Below are 20475 nucleotides of genomic sequence, written 5' to 3'. Positions count from 1 at the left end.
TGTTTGGGAGAATCAAATGAAATAGTGTCTCTGCGGGTGCATGCTGCAGGCCTGGCACATTTAATCAGCACGGCTGTTGGTTCTTCTCTACACTGCTTTGCTAATAGAGCCTGCAGCACAGTAAAAGCACAGCCAATAGCTGACGACAGATGAAAGGGAGGAAGGAAGACAGGGAGAAACGGCGGGCGGAGAAAGGAAAGGTATGGGAAGGAAGACTATTGTTCACTAGATGAAGGCGAGGTCGGTGCCTGTGACAGCCACGGGTGGCTGTGGTTTGGTCGCTAAGTGGTGTCTGACGGTTTCTCGACCCCATGGACTGTGGGCTGTAGCCCGCCAGGCTCCTTTGTCCACGAGATTTCCCAGGCAAGCATACTGGAGTGAGTTGCTATTTCCTTCTCCAGGGGATCTTTCCAACCCAAGATCGAACCCATGCCTCCTGCGTTGGCAACCAGGTTCTTTACCACTGAGCCACCAGGGAAGCCCAGCCATGGGTTAGCCCAGCTCATCTTCTTCTTCCCAGGCTGCCATATAACCCCTGCTGTTAGGGTTGCCAGGTCTAGCAAACAAAAACACAGAATGCCCAGTTACATCTGGACCTCAGATAAGCAATGAACACTTTTTAGTATAAATATGGCCCATGCGATATTTGGGACATGCTTGTTCTAAAAAAATGTATTTGTCGTTTACCTGAAATGCTAGTTTAGCTGGACACCCTTTATTTTATCTTGGCACCTCACATGCTGTTCACCCTGAACATGGGTTTTTATCAAATCATCCACAACAAAGGTGGCAGCTTATTGGACCAGAATTCATTTCCTCTATCAATTTCAAGGCTAGGCGTGATGCTAAACTTGTACACTCTTGTGCACTGTGGTAATGACTATAATTTCAAGTCCCTATGCATCTTAGACTCATCATTGATTTGCTCTTCGTTTAATTTCTGTTTTTCAGGAGCATGTGGTTTTTAAAGGTATATATGAATATCTATTGAAGTTTTCTCAGATTACTTATGTCCTAAATTAGGGATGCACATTAAACATATTCTAATTAATTTCTAATGAAAAGTTGCATTTAATATTTGGCAGAGAATTTTATAGAATTTAAGACTTATCTTTAAAAAAAAGACCTATCTAAGAAAAGAAAGAAAATTCAGGTCAAAATTCACATCTTGCATAGATACTGTAATACTCTCAAAATTTCCATGAAACTTTGACCATCCCTCACAAAATGACATGTCATTTTTGTACAATTCATGCGATCAGACATCCAACTGAAATTAGAGTTCCAGATAGCAGTGATCTCATTTTGTGATCATTTAGTATCATATAAACACCATTCTGAGCAGTGGGCAAGGTTTCGCATGCGTATTGTTGTCAAAGAGGACCGCGGGGTGGAGGGGTTCGTTTGCGGATGAGCAGAGCCCCAGAAAGCTGCCTCTGTGCAGCTGTGGGAGCTGTGGGGCAGGCGGGGGCATCCTTGGTATTGACGTGAACACCGAGCACCCACACTGTTTTTTATGTGCACACGGCACGTACAGTCTGAATGATTCCCGAACACTCAAACCTGTTTTCCTGCAATCCTCTGTCAGAATCACAGCACACCAGTGTTTATCTAAGAAGGGAGCTTTGTTTTCCTATAATGATAATTCTGTAATATGACACTTTGAAGGTCCAAATCAGAAATATTTATTCCGTACAGACGCAGAAGGATGAGACAAGAGCTAGCCTATCTGTGTATTTAATACACTTTTAAGTACCTTTGAGTTGGCCACGACTGAGCGACTGAAGTGCATCAAGTCCCTTTGTATAGGTTTTTCCCAATTGCTGGTTTTTCTTTGCTTCCCTAGAACAGGTAAGTGCGTTTCAGATTTTGACTGAGGCTTTCTGTTTCTCCTTATTCTATATCTACATATTGTAATGTTTTGGCTGTGATATTAATTTAAAAAAATGATTACAGACCTAACATGGAAAAGGTGGAAAATTGGTCTTTATTGTAGCACAAATGAACATACCTATTTGTTGTTTTCATCATGGCTCAGACCTGCCACTGTGAGACTGGAGACATTTCCCTATGTGCGCTGTGTATATCCACCTTTTTTTTTTTTGAAGGACCAGGAAAGCATACTAGCAAGTTACATAAAATTTAAAACATTGTATAGCAAATAAACAGGTGTCATGGAACCCCAAGCTCACATGTAGATTCGATAGATGTGTTTCAGCTTTTCTTTCAATATAGTGTGAGCTGAACCAACCATGCTTAGAAAGCAAGAGAGGAATCTGCCAGTAACACATTTTAATTATCATGATAAAAACGTGCAAACAAAACCAAAGTCATCATTTGGGCCCAGATAGCCATCTGCATGATGGGATGGGTTCCCCTGCCATCAGAAGCTCTCAGGTCATCTCACCGAGGGGATAGCTCCAGATTTTAACCCCTTGCTTCATTCTGACCGCCCTCACATTCGGTGAACCCTCCTCTGCGGTGTGAAGTGAGTGCACACCCACACCACAGTCACACCCGTCCCCACCTGCCACTCTGCCCTTGCTCCTCACCTGATGGCCTGATCTGAAACCTCCTGTTTAACAGGTGCTCTGACAGCGGGAGGTGGGGAGGGCTTGCACAGTTGACCCTTGAGCAGCATGTGTTTGAACTTAATGAGGCCACCTATAAGTGGAGTTTTTCCAAAAGTATCGATAAATACTACAGTACTCCACAGTCTGGGTTGGTGGAATCCACAGGTGTGGAACCTCGGATACAGGAGAAGCAGGAACTGTCATGGGGAGGGCCGACTAGAAGTTACACACGGATTTTCCACTGTGCAGAGGTTAATGCCCCTAACCCCTGCGTTATTCAAGGGTCAACTGCATGCCATTATTAGCTGTTCATATCTTATCGCATATGTAACTAAAAAGACTAACCTGTAACCTAGCATGACATAAACTGGATTGGCAAGTGCAGTTTTAAGTCAGGTGGGGTCTCATTTTGGGCTGCGGCCCAGAGTGCAGGACCGCTGATGCGTGTGGGAGTTTCTCGCACGTGGGGGCGGCATCGTGCTGGAGAGGAGAGGAAAGGAAGGAGAGGAAATACACAGAGGGCGACGAGAATAATTTCTGCCTTGCTTATGCCCAGGATTTGAAAATAGCTGCTGTGACTATCTGCCCAGGTATTTGACCTTGGAATCTGTCTGCTTTCCTGAAGGTGACATAGATTGGCTGGGCCCTGCTAATCTGCCAGGCATGGAACTTCGACGATACGTGATGCAAATTATCTCGAAGCTGCAGGACCCCACGCCATTGGCAATGAGTGTGCCATTTGTTTCTTTATACCAAATAAAGTCTCAAGCCATGCATTGCATCTACCTTTGCTAATAGTGGACTCTGATATTAGCTTTAATTTAAGAGCAACCAAAAGACCCAGGAAGAAAAGAAGCTTCCTCTCTCTTCATCTCAGTGTCCTGCAGAGAAGAGTATTTTCCTACCCTCCGACTATAGGCCACATGCCCTTTCACAGGAAACCGAATGAACAGGAAATAAACAAATTGGGGGAGCGGGCAGTGGAAGGTAGCAACTGCTGCAAATAAGCTGCCAAAAGCATTAATTATAACTAACAATGATAAAGCCAGCTTTAAACTATTCATGAGTTGATTAAGAAATCTCTGTCGAGTGGCTGCCCCCAGGAACTCTGCAATCTTGATTCTCTTGCTCACTATTTCTTTTTCAAAATTTTCATCCCTTTATAAGCCATTAGCATGACTATAGGAAGGGGGGGTAGGGAAATGGGATAGTAAGAGAAGTCAGTACTGATTAATTACAATGAGGCACAGCCTTAACTGGACCTTGAGACTTGGGCCCTGGGTCACTAAGGAGATCACGAATCAAGAAGCAGTAACCTGTGAGCTCCGACTCTAAATCCGTTTTGTTCTATTCCCCAACGCTAAGCTGCAGAAATTGAGAGAATGGTTAGGATTTATTTATGTTCTGGTCTATTCCAGGAGGCTACAGTCCTCTCGCTGTAGGGAGAGGTCAGCTGCCCCTAAATAGAACCATCTCCCTTCTAGGAGGGCCTCACAGTCACCGTCACAGCCACGCGGGAGCAAACCCATACCTGCAGGGCTATTCTTCATCCACGTCTGTTACAAACTGTGCGTGGTGTTCGGGTGACTTGCTGTGCGTTTTGCTTAGGTGGAGTTTTACTGCGTGTTTGCTCACAAATGTCCGACAACACAACTTACACTTGAATTTAGAGTCTGTGTCCTCTTCGCCAGCTATGGTTTCCGGGGACCGCTGAGCCGACGACACCCGGCCGACCTCCGGCTCCGGTTTGCCTTGCTGCTCCACGGCCATGCGGGTCATGTCCTTCATCTGGAAACCCAGGTGGGACTCTAAGTGACTGATGTAGGTGGACGGGGTTCTGAACTGGGAGGCACAGTCACTGCAGTAAAAGATGGGGTGTCCTTTGTCCATGTTTTTCAGAAACTTGGTCCCGCCTGTTTTCCTAAGCTGGTACTTGACGTTGGCGAGCCAGTGGCTGATGGTGGTCATCGAGAGTCCCGTAAACTTCGAGATCTGCATCCGCTCTTGTGGGCCCAGGTCGGACAGCAGGTATTTGCCCTCGGAGGTCTGGAAGAGGCTGGAGGCGAACTGAGCCTGCAGTATCAGGAGATGCTGGGGGTTCCAGTTGGACTGCCGGCCTTTCCTCTTATGCAAGGTGGAGACCTCACTGGACACGTCCTCGAAGCGCCTGACATCCATCTCCAGCTTCACAGGAGGGGCCCTGGGGGAGGTGGCGGGCTTCGGGGTGGTGGCTTTGGGGAGGACCTTGACCATGTCGGCGATGTCGGACAGGGCATGCTTCTGGGGCGGGGACGTGCAGGACTGTGCTTGCGCGGACTCGGCCTTCTTGCTCTTGGACTTGGTCAGGTCGATGGGCTGGTCGGTGTTCTCAAATAGGTAGCGTCTGGACACGCTGGCCGGCCTCGTGGAGGGGGGACTCAGGACCGGCTTGTCCATGACGCTGAGGCTCGGCTTGTGAAACATGGGCATTGTGCTTGAGCTTGGGCTGGAGCAGGAGGGCGTGCGCAAGGGCTCTGTGGCCTTGCCCAGGTGATTGTTCAGGACAGACTGCAGGGCACTGAGTGGGTTGATGCCCGGCAGGGCCGCCGTGGGGTTGGTGAGGGCACAGCCGTTGCTGAGCGGAGACGCCGGCTCCAAAGCCTGAGCTTTCTCTTTCTCACCGCCCTCTCTCGTCAGCTGGTCCTCCTCCTTTGGGGGACGCAGCTCAGCCTTTTTGGACTCCACAGGGGGGTCGCTTTTGGAGAAAGCGTGCCCCTCGCTGTGGCTGAAAGAGGACGCCTCCTCGTGGGGGCTTTCTTTCCCACACTCCCTCACCGCTGCGTCTTGGTCCTCCGGCTCCTTCTTCACCTGAGTGTAAGGGGCCAGGTGTGCAGGCATGGACACCAGGGGCATCACTTTCCACTTGGGTGCGATCGGCCTCAGCTTGTTGCTGAGGTTGGGTCGGATCTGCAGGACCTGGGAGCCCATAGGCAAGGAAGGCTTGGTGCCCTCTGACAGCTGGTAGGCTGCATGGATGCTGGGGTACGCGCTCCAGCTGGGGGCCCCGTTCTGGGCTTTGTTGATGGCGGTGGTAACGGTGTTTTCCAAAGACTTCAGAATGTCCCCTCCGCCCTTTGAGCCATCTTCCAAGTCCTCCTCCCTCAGATACTGGTATTTTATCGTTGGATCTAATGGCTTTTGGAGAGGGTCTTCATAGTCCTCGCTTTTCAGGACTTTCTCGTCCTTGTTGCTCTCCTCCGGTTTTTCCTTTTTGCTGTCTTTCTTCAGCTCCGTGGAGGAGGCTGCGCTGTCAGAGGCGGAGTTACTTGACGGCTTGGGAGCCAGGGCATCACTATTTGGGGCATCTGACAATGACTGCATCTTCTCCACGGCCAGTGGGTCCAGCACCAGCTGCTTGCCTTTCTTGGAGGCAGAGCTGGTGACCTTGAGGAAGTGCCCGGTGACCATCATGTGGGTGGTGAGCTGCTGCAGGGTGTCGTGGGAGCTCCCACACTCCATGCACTTCAGGATCTGGGACTTGCAGGCCTCGAACTGCCAGGTGTAGCTGGCGCCATTTTGGTAGCCATAGCGGTTGTTGCAGGACAGTTGGAGGTTGGCGCTCTTCTGGGGCGGAAACGAATCTGCAAACGACCCAGTGGTTGAATCTGGGGAGCACGGCCGATTGACGTCGAAGACGCGTTTCTTGGCGGGAGTAACCATTTTTGATGAAATGGTTGGGACTGGCTCCTTCAAAGGCACTTTTTGGTAATGTTTTGTTTTGATCATGTGGACACTCAAATCTTGGAGGGAATCGAAAGAATCACCACAAAACATGCATTTCAGGACCTTTTGAGCATCCTCCTTGTCCATATCCTGGAAAGCCCTCTTCCGGGGCTTGGAGTAGCTCGTGGGTCTGAGCTTGTCCTTTTTGCGGTTGTCGTCTTGATAGTGGCCAGTTTCGTTCATGTGCACCGTCAGCTCGACCAGGGTGTCGTAGGCAGCGCTGCACTGCCGGCAGCGGAACCTGCTGGCCCCGGTGAAAACAGTCCCGCACATTTTACTGCTCTGTCGGTACAGCTGGACCGAGCTGAACAGGCTAGGCTTTGACACGGACCTCGAGGGCAAGTTCTGCTGCAGGCTTTTGGACAGAGCGTCTTGGTGCCAATCGAAATCCGTCTTGTTGCCACCGTTTCGGGTATCACAATTCCGCCTCTCACTGTTGGACAGCTTGAAGCCAAGACCCAGGCCTGACCAGTAGGAATCGGACAAGATGTTGGCGTAGACAGCGGTCATCTTGTCCATGCAGCTGTGGGCTTCGTTTGGAAGCTTGGGGTGCATGCTGGCTTTCTTGTCCGAGGCATCTCGGCCGCACACGCTCTTGATGTCTGACACCTGATCACTGGCATCGCTCAGCAGGGACTCGTTCTCGGCGTCCTGGTTGGACAGGTGGCTTCCTGGAGAGTTCTGGTAACTGAAGCAGCCTTTTTGCTCGGGGCCCGTTTCCAGCTCCTCGTCTGTCCCTGGGTCATTGCTGCCCTGAGGTTGAGCTCCCGAACCACTGTCTTCCTCTTCCTCCTCTTCCTCTTTGATTCCCTCCTCTTCCTTCAGCTGTTCCTCCTGGGCATAGCCTGTGAGAGGAGAAGAAGAAGACGTGAAATAACAATAGCAGGTGACATATTCCACTCCCATTTCCCCACTCAGACCAAATGCTTCCCACATGGGATGAATGATTTAATTGACGCTTTTATGAATAATGGGCAATGAATAAAGGAAAAAGCCAAAGGATGTCTTTTGTGCCATCTAATGCCTCCTTAAAAGAAAACTGGCAGGAGTCATCTTTTGAACTGTGGTGTTGGAGAAGACTCTTGAGGGTCCATTGGACTGCAAGGAGATCCAACCAGTCCATCCTAAATGAAATCAACCCTGAATATTCATTGGAAAAACTGATGCTGAAGCTGAAGCTCCAATACTTTGGCCACCTGATGGGAAGAGCTGACTCATCAGAAAAGACCCTGATGCTGGGAAGGATTGAAGGTGGGAGGAGAAGGGGATGACAGAGGATGAGATGGTTGGATGGCATCACTGACTCAATGGACATGAGTGTGAGTAAACTCCAGGAGAGAGTGAAGGACATGGAAGCCTGGTGTGCTACAGTCCATGGGGCCGCAAAGAGTCGGACACGACTTAGCAACTGAACAACAACAATCATTTTTATAAATGCTTAGAATCCCAAGTTAATAATTTTAATGCTTAAGGGCTATCATTCTAATACTCCTGTAATGGGACAGTCTCTAAATTCACGTGCATGACTTTCAGGAAAGCTGGACTGAAATTCAAATCCTATCAAAAACATATCTCTACAAGAAGAACACTGGCTCATAAGCAAACTAAGATGACCCTTGGCATCTTCATGGTAAGGTTTACTGTGACACTTGACCCTGTTGGCATACAATCATCTTAATAAATCATTTTTGAGTGCTCAGAAGTAATTTGGATGCACAGCCATTATACTTTTGAGAGCCAGTGTCTCTTTGGTTCCAGCGGCTTTATTTGTAGAGAGTCGCACAGCAAGAAGAGAGATTATGGAGTATCAAATAAAGTCTTCCACTGATAGCTCAAAAATTATGTAAGCTCAGCAAATATAATGATTTTGGAATAATAGCAAATGGTGTTAGAATGGGAGATTTGGGAACTATTCTATTATTCTCAAACAGGTTTATGAAGAAACAGCCTTTTCAGACAAGGCTGAAAGTGCCCTCTCGATCTTGTGCCTGTAATTTCAAATGCATTGTGATTTGTGGGTCCCCGTCATGAGATGCCAATTATACGTTTGATTTGTGGATGCAAAGTGCTATTGGGGATGCATGCTTTCCTTTCTCGGAAAGGATTTAGGACCAGTAATTGCACAGGGAAAATGAAGGCATGAGAGAGCCAGTGCAAAGGGAATTGATAGGCAAATACCCATCAGTGAGATGAGGAATGTGACTATTTATGCCCATGTACTCATTTTCTTCACCTGGCCTTTTCAGAGCCACGTGGATAAAATGCAACCAAAGCCGTACCAAAGCAAGGGACATTTGGTCTTAGATTTCCATGGGCTGCATGATATCAATGCAGTAGTTTCCCTGTGAGGTTCTATCTCCCCTCTCAGTGCAGGTAGGTACTTGGGAGAATCCCCGGTGCAATGGTTCTGTTTCCATTCACTAGTGATAATACTTGAAAAAGGGGCGATCAAGCATGGGAGGTCTCTCTTGTGAGGCAGGGAGAGAGGAGAGACAGGGTATTATTAGAAGCAAAGTGCCTCAGTCAGGAGCTCCAAGGGCTCCAAAGACTGAACATGAAGAATTTTTTTTTTTCAGACTTTTATTTATTTATTTTCCAAAATTAGTTTTATTTTATTGAACTGTAGTTGACTTACAATATTGTGTTAATTTCTGGAGTACAGCAAAATGATTCAGTTATATACATTTATACATATATACATCTTCTTAGATTATTTTCGATCATAGGTTATTACAAGATATTGAATACAATTCCCTGTGCTGTGCAGTAGGTCCCTGTTGGCCACCTGTTCTATATGTATGAGTGTGTGTATGTTAATCCCGTACCTCTAATTTATCCTTTCCTCACTTTCCCTTTGGTAATCATAAGTTTGTTTTCTATGTCTGTGAGTCTGTTTCCGTTTTCTAAATAAGTTCATTTGTATTGTTTTTTAGATTCCACCTACAAATGATATCATTTACCATTTGTTTTTTCTCTGTCTGACTTACTTCACTTAGTATGATAATCCCTGGGTCCATCCATGTTGCTGCAAATGGCAATATTTCATTATTTTTTATGGCTTACTGGTATTTCATCATGTGTGTATTCCATATATGTATATGGGCCACAGTGAAGATGAAGAATGTTTGTTGAGTAAACATTCTCTCCAAATACATTCTTTCATTTTTATCAACATCCATATGGAGTAGGAACTATTATTATTTTCATTTCACAGATGCAGAAACTGAGGCTCTGAAGTTAAGAAATTTTTCCAAGGCCGCAAAGTTAGCATTGCAAGATCATGCCTGAACCCAGCCTGCGTGATGAGAGAATCCATGGTCTTAACCACCAGGCTCCACTCTCTTTTTATTACCAATGTAATGAGGAAGGAAAGTTATGACCAACCTAGACAGCATATTAAAAAGCAGAGACATTACTTTGCCAACAAAGATCTGTCTAGTCAAGGCTATGGTTTTCCTAGTAGTCGTGTATGGATGTGAGAGTTGGACTATAAAGAAAGCTGAGCGCCGAAGAATTAATGTTTTTGAACTGTGGTGTTGGAGAATACTCTTGAGAGTCTCTTGGACTGCAAGGAGATCCACCCAGTCCATCCTAAAGAAGATCAGTCCTGGGTGTTCATTGGAAGGATTCATGTTGAAGCTGAAACTCCAGTACTTTGGTCACCTGATGCGAAGAGTTGACTCATTGGAAAAGACCCTGATGCTGGGAAAGATTGAGGACAGGAGGAGAAGGGGATGACAGAGGATGAGATGGTTGGGTGGCATTGCTGACTCAATGGACATGGGTTTGGGTAAACTCCGGCAGTTGGTGATAGACAGGGAGGCATGGCGTGCTGCGGTTCATGGGGTCGCAAAGAGTCAGACACGACTGAGCGACTGAACTGAACTGAATGAATAAGAAAACTTTGCATAGAGCCAAAGGTTAAAGGTTAAGCAGTGAGATTTCCTTGCAATGTCTCTGAATAGATAAACACCTCCGAAGGCAGAATTGTGGGAATAATGGAGACGAGAGCCCATGATTTTAAGGGTTTATCATAAAACAAAAGGGACTGTAAAAACTCAGCCTCATTACTGGGTTTACGGTTGTGTTCATTTGTTTTTGTTGCTATTGGTATTGTGCTTTTCTTTCCCAGCAAGTGGATTTTTCATTCAACTGGTATTGCTGGTCTCTAGTTCCATAAATTGATTTGAAGGAAAAAAAGCTTCTCAATCTAGACAAACAATCATTAATAAGTGATCACTACCTGCAAAAAAACCCTGTGCTAAGTCACTTTAATCGTGTCCGACTTTTTGCAACCCCATCGACTGTAGCCCACCAGGCTCCTCTGTCCACGGGATTCTCCAGGCAAGAATACTGGAGTGGGTTGCTGTGTCCTTCTCCAAGGGATCTTCCCGACCCAGGGATCGAACTCTAGTCTCTTATATCTCCTGCACTGGCAAGTGGGTTCTTGACCACTCGTAAAGCCCCAAGAAAACTCTAGCTTACAACAACTGAATGAGATAGACCCACCCCATTCTCACTGCATCTTTTTTTTCCCTGGACTAGTTTGTATGTTTGCAAAAACAGTCATACCATTAAGCTGAAGGAGAAGGTCTATTCACAAAATCAATAAATGACTTGTTACAGAGCCAAGCAAAATACTCCAAAGAATCAGGCAAATTCTACCCATAATGCAGAGTCACTTTTGAAAATTAAAAGGGCTTTACTACTCATACTTTGGGAGGATACAGATTGGCCAGGACTGTTTCAGGTTAAGACATATAGTCACCTCAACTGTGAGTGAAACAGTTACCAAAAAAAAGAGCATATACACCCACACACAGAGCCAGTGCAGAACTGAGGGGCAGGGAAGGAGGGCTATTGCGCATTCCTGTCGGGTAAGGAATTGCCAGGTTTTATTCACCCCACTATTTTCAGTGGCTAGCCCAAGGCCTGACATTCAGTAAGGATTAGTCGCTCAGTTGTGTCCAACTCTTTGCGACCCCGTGGACTGTAGCCCATCTGGCTCTTCTGTCCATGGAATTCTCCAGGCAAGAATACTGAAAGGGGTTACTGTTCCCTTCTCCAGGGGGGTTTCCTGACCCAGGGATCGAGCCAGGGTCTCCTGCATTGCAGGCAGGTTCTTTACCATCTGAGCCACCAGGGAAGCCTGACACTTAATAGGAAGCTGGGAAATAACTCATATTATGTTGTGTGTGTGCTGAAAAAATACATGCAATCAGGGACAGGCACTTGCGCGCGCACACACACACACACAGACACACACACACACACACACACCACAGACAATCTGCCTGGCCAATATAGCCACTTTCACACAAGGAGAAAAGGAGTGTGCTTCTTTTTTTTTATTTTAAGGAGTGTGCTTTTTTAATGCTGACATTTGGAAGCTGAGCTTTCCAGCCCAGCTCAACTTCACAGTCTACTGTGTCCTTCTAAATGGATTCCCCAGAAGAAAAGTCGAAGACAGCAAACGCCTCCCCCACAATACAGATAAAATTTTCTGCTTAATTAGGCATTGACATGTTTACTATAACCTTTACAGAGAGTAACTCGTGCTGAGAGACCCTTTTTGTCTGTTTTCTTCTGCAGAACAGACTCAATCTCATGCACCCGATAAAGTAACACATTGAAAAGCCTCATTAAAAAAAAATGCCAAAGCATCTATCAGAGTAAGTGTGTTTGAACAATGGCTAGGGGTTCCAGGGAGTTTTACAAAACACGTTTTAATATTACACATTGAAGACTGTTCACTTAAGTGGTTTTGTTTGCCATCAGCAGCTGAGAGGAGAGAGAGAGGAGACAGGCAGAGTGTGGGTGATTGGGGTGCATAATGAGTGTCTGTCTTTCTCTGTATTGACGAGATTTGTTTAATAAGATTGCATCATGTGTAAATCTTGGTAAAGTGGATTAGTTGACTTTATTCCTGGCAAGTTTATTCCTATGAACACTTATTTAGCTAAGATGATGATCACGATGATGCGGAGGCCCAAAGAGAAAGGAGTGTCCTCTGCAGAGTCTCCTTGTGGATTTTGGGTTGAAGATCAAACTTTCTGGTGGCAAACATCTCCCTTTCCAACCTAGATGTCTAATTTCATCCCTTACCCCCGCCTGACAGTGGCCACTCAAAGCTTCCACATTGCCGGGAAGCTAATTCATGAGCACACTCAGTTCCGAGTCTAGAAATTCTCTGGTCGGGAGAGCTCTCTTCCACCCGCTGGTCTCTGCTCTGACTGCTCTGCCATCACTGTCCTTTCTGGTGACGAGTGGGTTTCCTGCTCCCGCTTCTTCCAGTCTGTTTTCCAGAGAACTAACTGCTAGAACGGGCTTCCCAGGTGGCACTAGTGGTAAAGAATCTACCTGCCAAGGCAGGGGGGCTTCCCTGGTGGCTCAGATGGTAAAGAATCCACCTGCAAAGCTGGAGACCTGGGTTCTTTCCCTGGGTCGGGATGAAGGGAAAGGCTTCACACTCCAGTATTCTTGCCTGGGAAATCTCATGGATGGAGGAGCCTGGCGGGTGACAGTCCACGGGGTTGCAAAGGAGCCGGACCCACCCTATAACACACACACACACACACACACACCACTGCTGGAATATTCCTTATTAAAGATATTAGTAAGCAACTGGCTGTTTTAACTCCTGCAAGTCTTTCTGTTGCATTGCGCACATATAAATAAATTATAATAAAATTCAAACCCTTCGCCTGGAGTCTGAGCGCTCGCAGGATTTGGTGTCTACCTTTTCGCTTTATTGCCCAGTACTCTTGCCTCACCCTCTGTGCCCACAGGACAGCAACCCACTTTCTCATTCCTGCATCTGCCAATCTCTCCTCGACTGTGACTTTGCAATTGCAGGTTTCTCTGCTTAGAAAGCTCTTCCTCTATGGAAGTTGGTTGCTTTTCATGCTTTAGAATTCAGCTCAAATGGCTCCTTCTGGGAGAGGTCCTCCCTGACCATCTACCCCTTCTCTGTGTAATTCTAGAGCATATCAACCTATTTACTGAAAGCACCATGGCACTGACCATACTCTGAAATCATCTCATGTGCTTGTTTATTGATTGATTATGTTTTCTCACTAAATGTAAAGATAGAATATCTGTCTCCTTGTAGACAGAGACCTTGCTTCTCCCCGCACTCAGATCATATCCTGGCACCAAAAGATGTCCACAAGTTATCTAAGTGAATGAACAAATAGATAGATCATACAATGAAGGGAGGTTAGTCCGGTTGCAATCCGTGTCTCTACTTCTTAGCAATGCAGTCAGCGCCTGTGATGGGTAAATCTCCCCACTCCACCTGCCGATCTAGATCAGATTTGAATTATAACCATTCTGATCAAATTTCCTCAATGATAAAACCAGAGAGACCCCACAAAGCATCTTTTCACAGCATCCCAGCCACCTACATTCTTGTTGCCAGAAATCCCTGACCTGTGGATTTCAGCTTTTTAAGTATGAAGACTGCAAATAAGCATCAAGACTGCAAAACACCAGAAAATACATTTATCGGGAGCAGATTTTGATTCAAAAAAGATTCACACAACTTTGAAAGTATGGGTAGTTTTTGTCATAGATAAAACTCATTATCTGTTCTATGATATATATTACACAAATATTAGGCTGGTCTTCTCCCAAATTGTTGATTGAAAAAGGGGAGAGATGTCATTAGAAAAATACACTATACAAGCTGCAAACTTTTTACTCTGTCAATAGATGGGTAAAATTTGGAAACAAATCCTTAAATTTTAGACATTTCCTTTTAAATCAAACGTTAAAAAAACAAAAGGGAGACAATTAAAAAAATACCACCTCAGTTGTTCCAAAAACCTGTAGTCAGAATGGTTTAAATGAAATTGTGCAAAATAATTCATGAGTGGCAGGATGTGAGATACCAGAATTTTGCTAGGCATCCATTTTTGTAGTTGCCTTGAAAATCCACAATAGAGTGTTTACAGGAAAAGCACTGACAGTTTTTAAAGTGGCAAAAGAGGTGGAAGAGTTATAACCTGAGATGATTATAAAACTCAAGAAGGTTGATTTTTAAAAATGAAACCAGAATTCAACCAAGACCTCATTTAAAAACATACCTCGTGGTGACAGGATCGTTTTCACCAATCTACCCACTAAATGACAGTTTAAAATCACAAGAAGATTCCATAGTGTGCAGGGCAGACATAAATGAGGGGATCGCAAGAATTTCTGGCTGTGGCCCCAGTAGGTACACGAAATGATGACACGGAGGGAGGCTTCCCTGTCACGAGCCTCTAGTGTTTTGGCGACTGTGGTCTAGAAATCTCTTAATATGTATATTATTATTGGCACTAATTGGCACTCTTGTTGGCAGGCCGAGTAAAAGAGATGGAGGATTTACTGTTCAGGGAGGCTGAGCCCCTTTCAGTGCTGACGAGGCCCAGAGTGAGGGCCGTGCTGAGCGTCTGGGTCTGCTTTGTGTCCCAGGAGGTGGTCAGCTCAGGGCTATGGGATCCTCAACACCGTTTCTGAACAGAGACCTGACTTTACAGAGAACCCAGATATCACAAGGCTTGGCCTCCCTCCCACCCAGAGAAATCTAAGCTCAGGCATATTTCTAAACAGAGACATTTTCAATTCAATTTTCATATAGATTTTTATTCCTGCCATACCACACAGAACTCATTAACATGAGCGTGACTTGTATGCACAGATTGAGGGAGCAGGGCTGGTTCTTTCCTCCGTCTGAGTGTCAGGACCGAACACACAGAGCTTTTTGTTTAAAGGGATGTTGAAGATGGACTGGTTTGATGACAGGAGGCTTCTCCTGGGCCCAGCAGTGCTTTATAGAGAGGGATAGAGAGCTTTCTGAGGGTCATCAAAACAAGAACATCTCTCTTATTATTTCCTGCAGATGTTCAGCTAATTGGAATATTCTATATGTACAATGGATATGTATCAGTGGGTCTGTATGAGGGAACAGTCCACTTACTTACTGGACTCCTGTCATAGGCACTTTCTGGGGCTATCATCACAGCTCTTTTAACTGTAAAGCTGTTTCCAAATCATGCTCTGTGACTTTCTCTACTTCTTGGTCATCAGTAAAAAAGGACTACGCTTGTTTAAATCAGAGAAAGTGGATACTCTGTCATCCTTTTGTGGTTTATCTGTTTACTCATTTTATCAAGAAATATTTATTTGACTGCTAACACATGTAACATACTTTAGTAAAATTTCATGGGGACCTCCATCACATTGGCTGTCCACTGGCTCAGGAGAGTAGAGAGCTGAGTTACGGAGAGAAGTTGGGCATGGGTTTGGGGAGGAAAAGGTCATGAGAAGGTTATGCATTACTGGAGGAAGGTAGGTAACTTAATGGGCAGAGTAGACCAGATGGGAGAAAAATAGTCCTGAGTTGCAAAGGTCAGTAGCGCTGGTACTCAGTTGGATCAAAGTGCGGAGACATTGCGAGTCACTGGAAAGTCCACGCCACATTGAAAGAGTACAGCTACTACTCAAGGAACAGCCACGGGGTCCAGAGTTGTCTGAAATTTTGTTTGGCCAAACCATGTGAAAGAAACCAAATATGTGTGGGACCCATCCATCTGCAAGCTCTAAACCAAAGGAATCAGGGGAAGCAAAGAGTCTGAAGATGTGGCATGCTCTTCTGGTACTTTCTAATATCATCTCTTTGACCTTGATCCTCTGTCAATTCCAAATAGAAGTAACCATCCTAAGCCTGCCTACCTCATAGCATTCTGTTAGGACAAGGGAGGAAATGGAAGAGAAAGTGTATCATAAACCTCTGCTACTCAAAGGATGGTCCTTGGATGAGCTGCAGCATCACTTGGGAACTTGCTAGAAATGCAGACGCTCAGGCCCATTGAATAAGAATCATTTAACAAGATTCCTGGGGGATCCATAGGCTCAAGAAAGTTCAAGAAGTCTTTCTGTAAATTGTGAAACTGTTAATTAGGAGCCAGATAATTGGCAAACTACTTGTCTCTGCCTATGTTCCTATGTGTATGGGGGTACTGGTTTTGGAAAGAGAATACAGCTTTGAAAGTTCCAACCCCTTCTTCTTTCTACGGACCAAAAGATGAAATATCTGTGGCTTAGACAACTGCTTCCAGTAATACAGGGAAAAACTCAGCAAGAAAAAAAAAAATCACTGATTCAAAGACTGATCAGTTAATGAGGAGATAGATGGCCCACTGGTTGCAGGATGAGGCTGGGCTCAGTTCAAATCTGCCAGTTACTGTTTAAATGTGGTCACAGGAAAGTTACTGAAACTTTCAGAGGCTCAGCTTCTTCATCCATAAAATAAGAATAAGAATAGTATTTACGGGGCTTCCCGGTGGCTCAGTGGTAAAGAATCCACCTGCCAATGCAGTAGAAGCAAGAGATGAGGGTTTGATCCCTGGGTTGGGAAGATCCCCTGGAGGAGGAAATGGCAACCCCTTCCAGTATTCTTGTCTGGGAAATCCCATGGACAGAGGAGCCTGGTGGGCTACAGTCCACAGGGTCACAAAGACTTGCCAGCACATATAGAGTATTTACCTCCTAGGCTATTTAGGAATATCAAATACGGCAAAGTAGGCAACACACCAAGGTTGTAGGAATACCTTCTGACTCCCGGGCCTGTTGTAGGCACTTTATAAACACTGTACATCCTAATCACCAACCCAAACCCACAAACAGCTGAAATCAGTTGACTCTGGCATTCTTTGTTGTTGTTGTTTTGTTGTTGTTCAGTCACTGAGTCAAGTCTGACTCTTGTGACCCAATGGACTGCAGCACACCAGGCTTCCCTGTCCTTCACTATCTCCCAGAGTTTGCTCAAATTTGTGTCCATTGAGTCAGTGATGCCATCCAACCATCTCATCCTCTGCCACCCTCTTCTCTTTTTGCCTTCGATCTTTCCCAGCATCAGGGTCTTTGCATCAGGTGTCCCTAAATCCTGTTCCAAACCAACAGCTTTTAGATGATATTTGCATTAGATATGAACTGGTCATACATAAGGAAAGAGCTTTGCTCCAGTTTGGGTTTGTTACTTAATATTAAATCATTCATATAAGGAGCCAGTGGTATGTATGCTGGGAACTTCCATAGAACTGACGTGCAAACATCAAATAGCAAGTTATTAGGTCATTACTGGTAATGATAATGTCTGCAATCTTCAAGAAATAAAGCAACCCACCATTTGAGCAAAAAGGTCTTTGTTGGAGGCCTTGGGCTTTGCAATGAGAGAGATGACTGATGCTCAAAGCAGAAGGTCTCCTAAAAAAATAGTTTATATTCAGCTACCTAGAATTTCAGTTTGGCGTGTGTTATTATTGGGAAATGTTCTGGTGACAATTTTAAAAAGCAGAGTGAGAAAATATTCATGGAGAAGGGTGAGAAGGGGGCCACTGCATAAGATTTCTGATAGTTCCAGCTTAGAAATCATTATCCTTATATTATCCCTACATCAAGAGAGCATAAATCAGGAGCAGGGGATGAAGAAAAGGGAAATGAAATAGAGACAAAGAAACTACACAATAGGACCGAGACTTTCCTTTCAAATTAAGAGTTTAAGGCTTCGACTTTTCAAGTGATATCAAGTATTTTCAGCCAAATGTACATACTGATTCTCTATACATTTTCCCCACACAGGGCTATATAAACGGGTATCCCTGGTGGCTCAGCCATAAAGAATCTGCCTGCCATGTAGGAGATTGTAGGAGATGTGGGTCTGATTCCTGGGTCAAGGAAGATCCTCTGGAGTAGGAAATGGAAACCCACTCTAGTATTCTCGCATGGGAAATCCTGTGGACAAAGGATCCTTGTGGGCTGCAATCCATGGGGTTGCAAAGAGTCGGACACGACTGAGGAACTCAGTGACAACAGCCCACATATAGTTTTTTCCAAGACCAGAAAGTTTGGAGGGGTTTTGTGGCTTTATTGCCAAGAAAAGAGACAGTAAATCATTGTCCAGAACGACCTTCAGAAAGTACACGAAGCCGATACGCCATCTGTATTTTTTCAGATGTGCATTCCCACTTTACTTGAAATAACATCATTAGCGCAGCCTTCCCACAGAGCTAGAAGGTGATCCCGTTTTCCTCTTGCCTGGCTTCAAGTCAAACATCTTTTTTTTGGCAAATGCTGTTCCTTTCTCTGAAATATTTCATGCAGATAATGGATAATGACCACTTCTCATTGCCTTTTCTCGAAAACGTCTAACTGCATTAGCCAAGAACGGACAAATTTTAACCTGCTTCTTTTGCTAAGTTCATGGCTGTGACCATCTCCCGTTAAGAAAGAGAGAAGAAAGCTCGCTGTCCCTTCAGAGAAGCTAAATTGGCAATGTCAGAGAGCGATCTGGCCTTTGCTTCTCTGGTGAAAAGTCTTTGCTATCTCTAGAATCTCAGGAGTCCAAGGTGGAAAGAACTTTCATGTCTATGAGCAGTGATTAAGTCAAGGCATTCCTAGCCCTGGTATTCTTCAATTCTGTGATTAATGGCTCAGATGCGGGACCTTCCAACTCGTCTCTTTCCTGCTGGATTCTCTGCCGGTATGATCACTGTGACCAGCCTGGCTATGAGGACCACAGTGTTTAGAATTTCCTCCCATTTCTCTCATTCCTGGGTGCGGAGCAGGGTTCCCACACTGCTTCACCTTTTGCCCCAAACCCCTCCGTTTGACTTTTGTTCATTTGACACAAGGCGGATCAAGAACACATTCCCCGTAAAAATACAGACATTCTCTCATCTCATCACTGCGTCTCAAGGTGAACGAGTTTAGTAGTTGGTTTCTATAGAAGAAACTTCAGCTGAAGCTCCAATACTTTGGCCACCTGATGAGAAGAGCCGACTCACTGGAAAAGACCCTGATGCTGGGAAAGACTGAAGGCAGGAGGAGAAGGGGGTAGCAGAGGGTGAGATGGTTGGATGGTATCACCAACTCTATGGACACGAATCTGAGTAAACTTTGGGAGTTAGTGAAGGACAGGGAGGCCTGGCGGGCTGTAGTCCATGGGGTTGCAAAGAGCTGGACACGACTTAGCGACTGATGAACAACGGGAAAAATAGAAGAACATGTGGTCCTAAGAGCCAACTGGGTCACCATCACATTTTAACCCAAGGGTTCTCAACCAGGAGAACACCTGTGCCTTCAGACAAGGTCTGGAGACATCTTTGGTTGTTACAGCTGGCAGTTAGAAGGCGGAGAGGCCAGGGATGCTGCTAAACCACCCCACCCCCTCCCCACAGGACAGCCCCTCACAGCAAAGAAATATTCAGTCCCAGATGTCAATAGTTGCGGAGTGCTGTGAAGTCCGGGTTGCCAGTGAAGCAGGGGGCTCTACAGAGGGCACTCCAGGGCGGGCGGAAACGAGGAGAAGGGAGAGGAAAGCGCGCGCGGTGTCCTCGAAGCTGTCATAGCCCAGGGCTGAAGAGCGCAGACGTCCGGGGCAAGCCCGCCTCAGCCGCACCATGCACGGTCATCTGCAGCAAACCCACAGGCTCCGCGGGTCTCCCCTCTCTTCTATAAATCGGAGAAAATAATAGTACCAGCCTCAAAGGCGCGCGTGAGAGCTGAAACACTGAAAGGCGCGCAGAATGCCTGGTGACAGCGAGCACCTTCCCCCTCGCTAGCATTACAAGAACAAAGACGTCATCGCGGAGAGCCACACCTGAAGCTGGATTTCTCAGGATTTTTAGTATTTACTCTTTCAAGTGGTGACTGAAAAAAACACACAAAACAACAATCCATCAGACTCCTAGCATTATTCTCAATCCATTCCTTCCGGGTTCACTTAAATCCCCTTATCAGATCGAGTATTTTTATAGTTCAAGAAACAAACAAACAAAAAGTTAATGATGAAAAGGATTAGCATCTCTAAACAACTCCAGTAACGCTGTCAAAGAAACCCTGACCTATTTCAGTTCTTAATTAACTAGGTTAGCTTTTACAGGAGGCAACTTATATAAAACAGCGAGTCTGATCCGAGGCCAAACCCCGCTGGACAGTTGGATGAAGCAGTTCTTGGAAATGGCCCAAATGCCGGGAGGCACAGAGGTAGTTGATCTTTTTGAATCAACAGTTTGAATAATCTAATGGAAAATTCTCCAAGGTTTTCTGACCCTTTAAAAAAATATATTTATTTATATTAATTGGAGGATAATGA

General features: G+C 45.5%; 1 protein-coding gene across 7 annotated transcripts in view; it reads right to left on the bottom strand.

The window, feature by feature from the left end:
* TSHZ2 (teashirt zinc finger homeobox 2) overlaps positions 1 to 20475 on the bottom strand; it is a 909619-nt gene that overhangs the window by 183524 nt on the left and 705620 nt on the right. For 3 of the 7 annotated variants that reach the window (XM_081557269.1, XM_081557264.1, XM_081557270.1), the window contains one exon: positions 1969 to 7180. In XM_081557269.1, the coding sequence (XP_081413395.1) occupies positions 4113 to 6890 (2778 nt within the window). In that variant the 5' untranslated portion in view covers positions 6891 to 7180 and the 3' untranslated portion in view covers positions 1969 to 4112. Of the gene's footprint in view, positions 1 to 1661; positions 1843 to 1968; positions 7181 to 20475 lie in introns of those variants that run through there. The other 4 variants (XM_081557265.1, XM_081557267.1, XM_081557266.1 and 1 more) reach the window with 3 other exon arrangements.

Source organism: Giraffa tippelskirchi, chromosome 13 (genome assembly GCF_054371585.1).
Source record: "Giraffa tippelskirchi isolate mGirTip1 chromosome 13, T2T-mGirTip1v1.2.pri, whole genome shotgun sequence".
Taxonomy (NCBI): Eukaryota; Metazoa; Chordata; class Mammalia; order Artiodactyla; family Giraffidae; genus Giraffa; species Giraffa tippelskirchi.
This window is presented reverse-complemented; position numbering and strand designations above follow the sequence as displayed.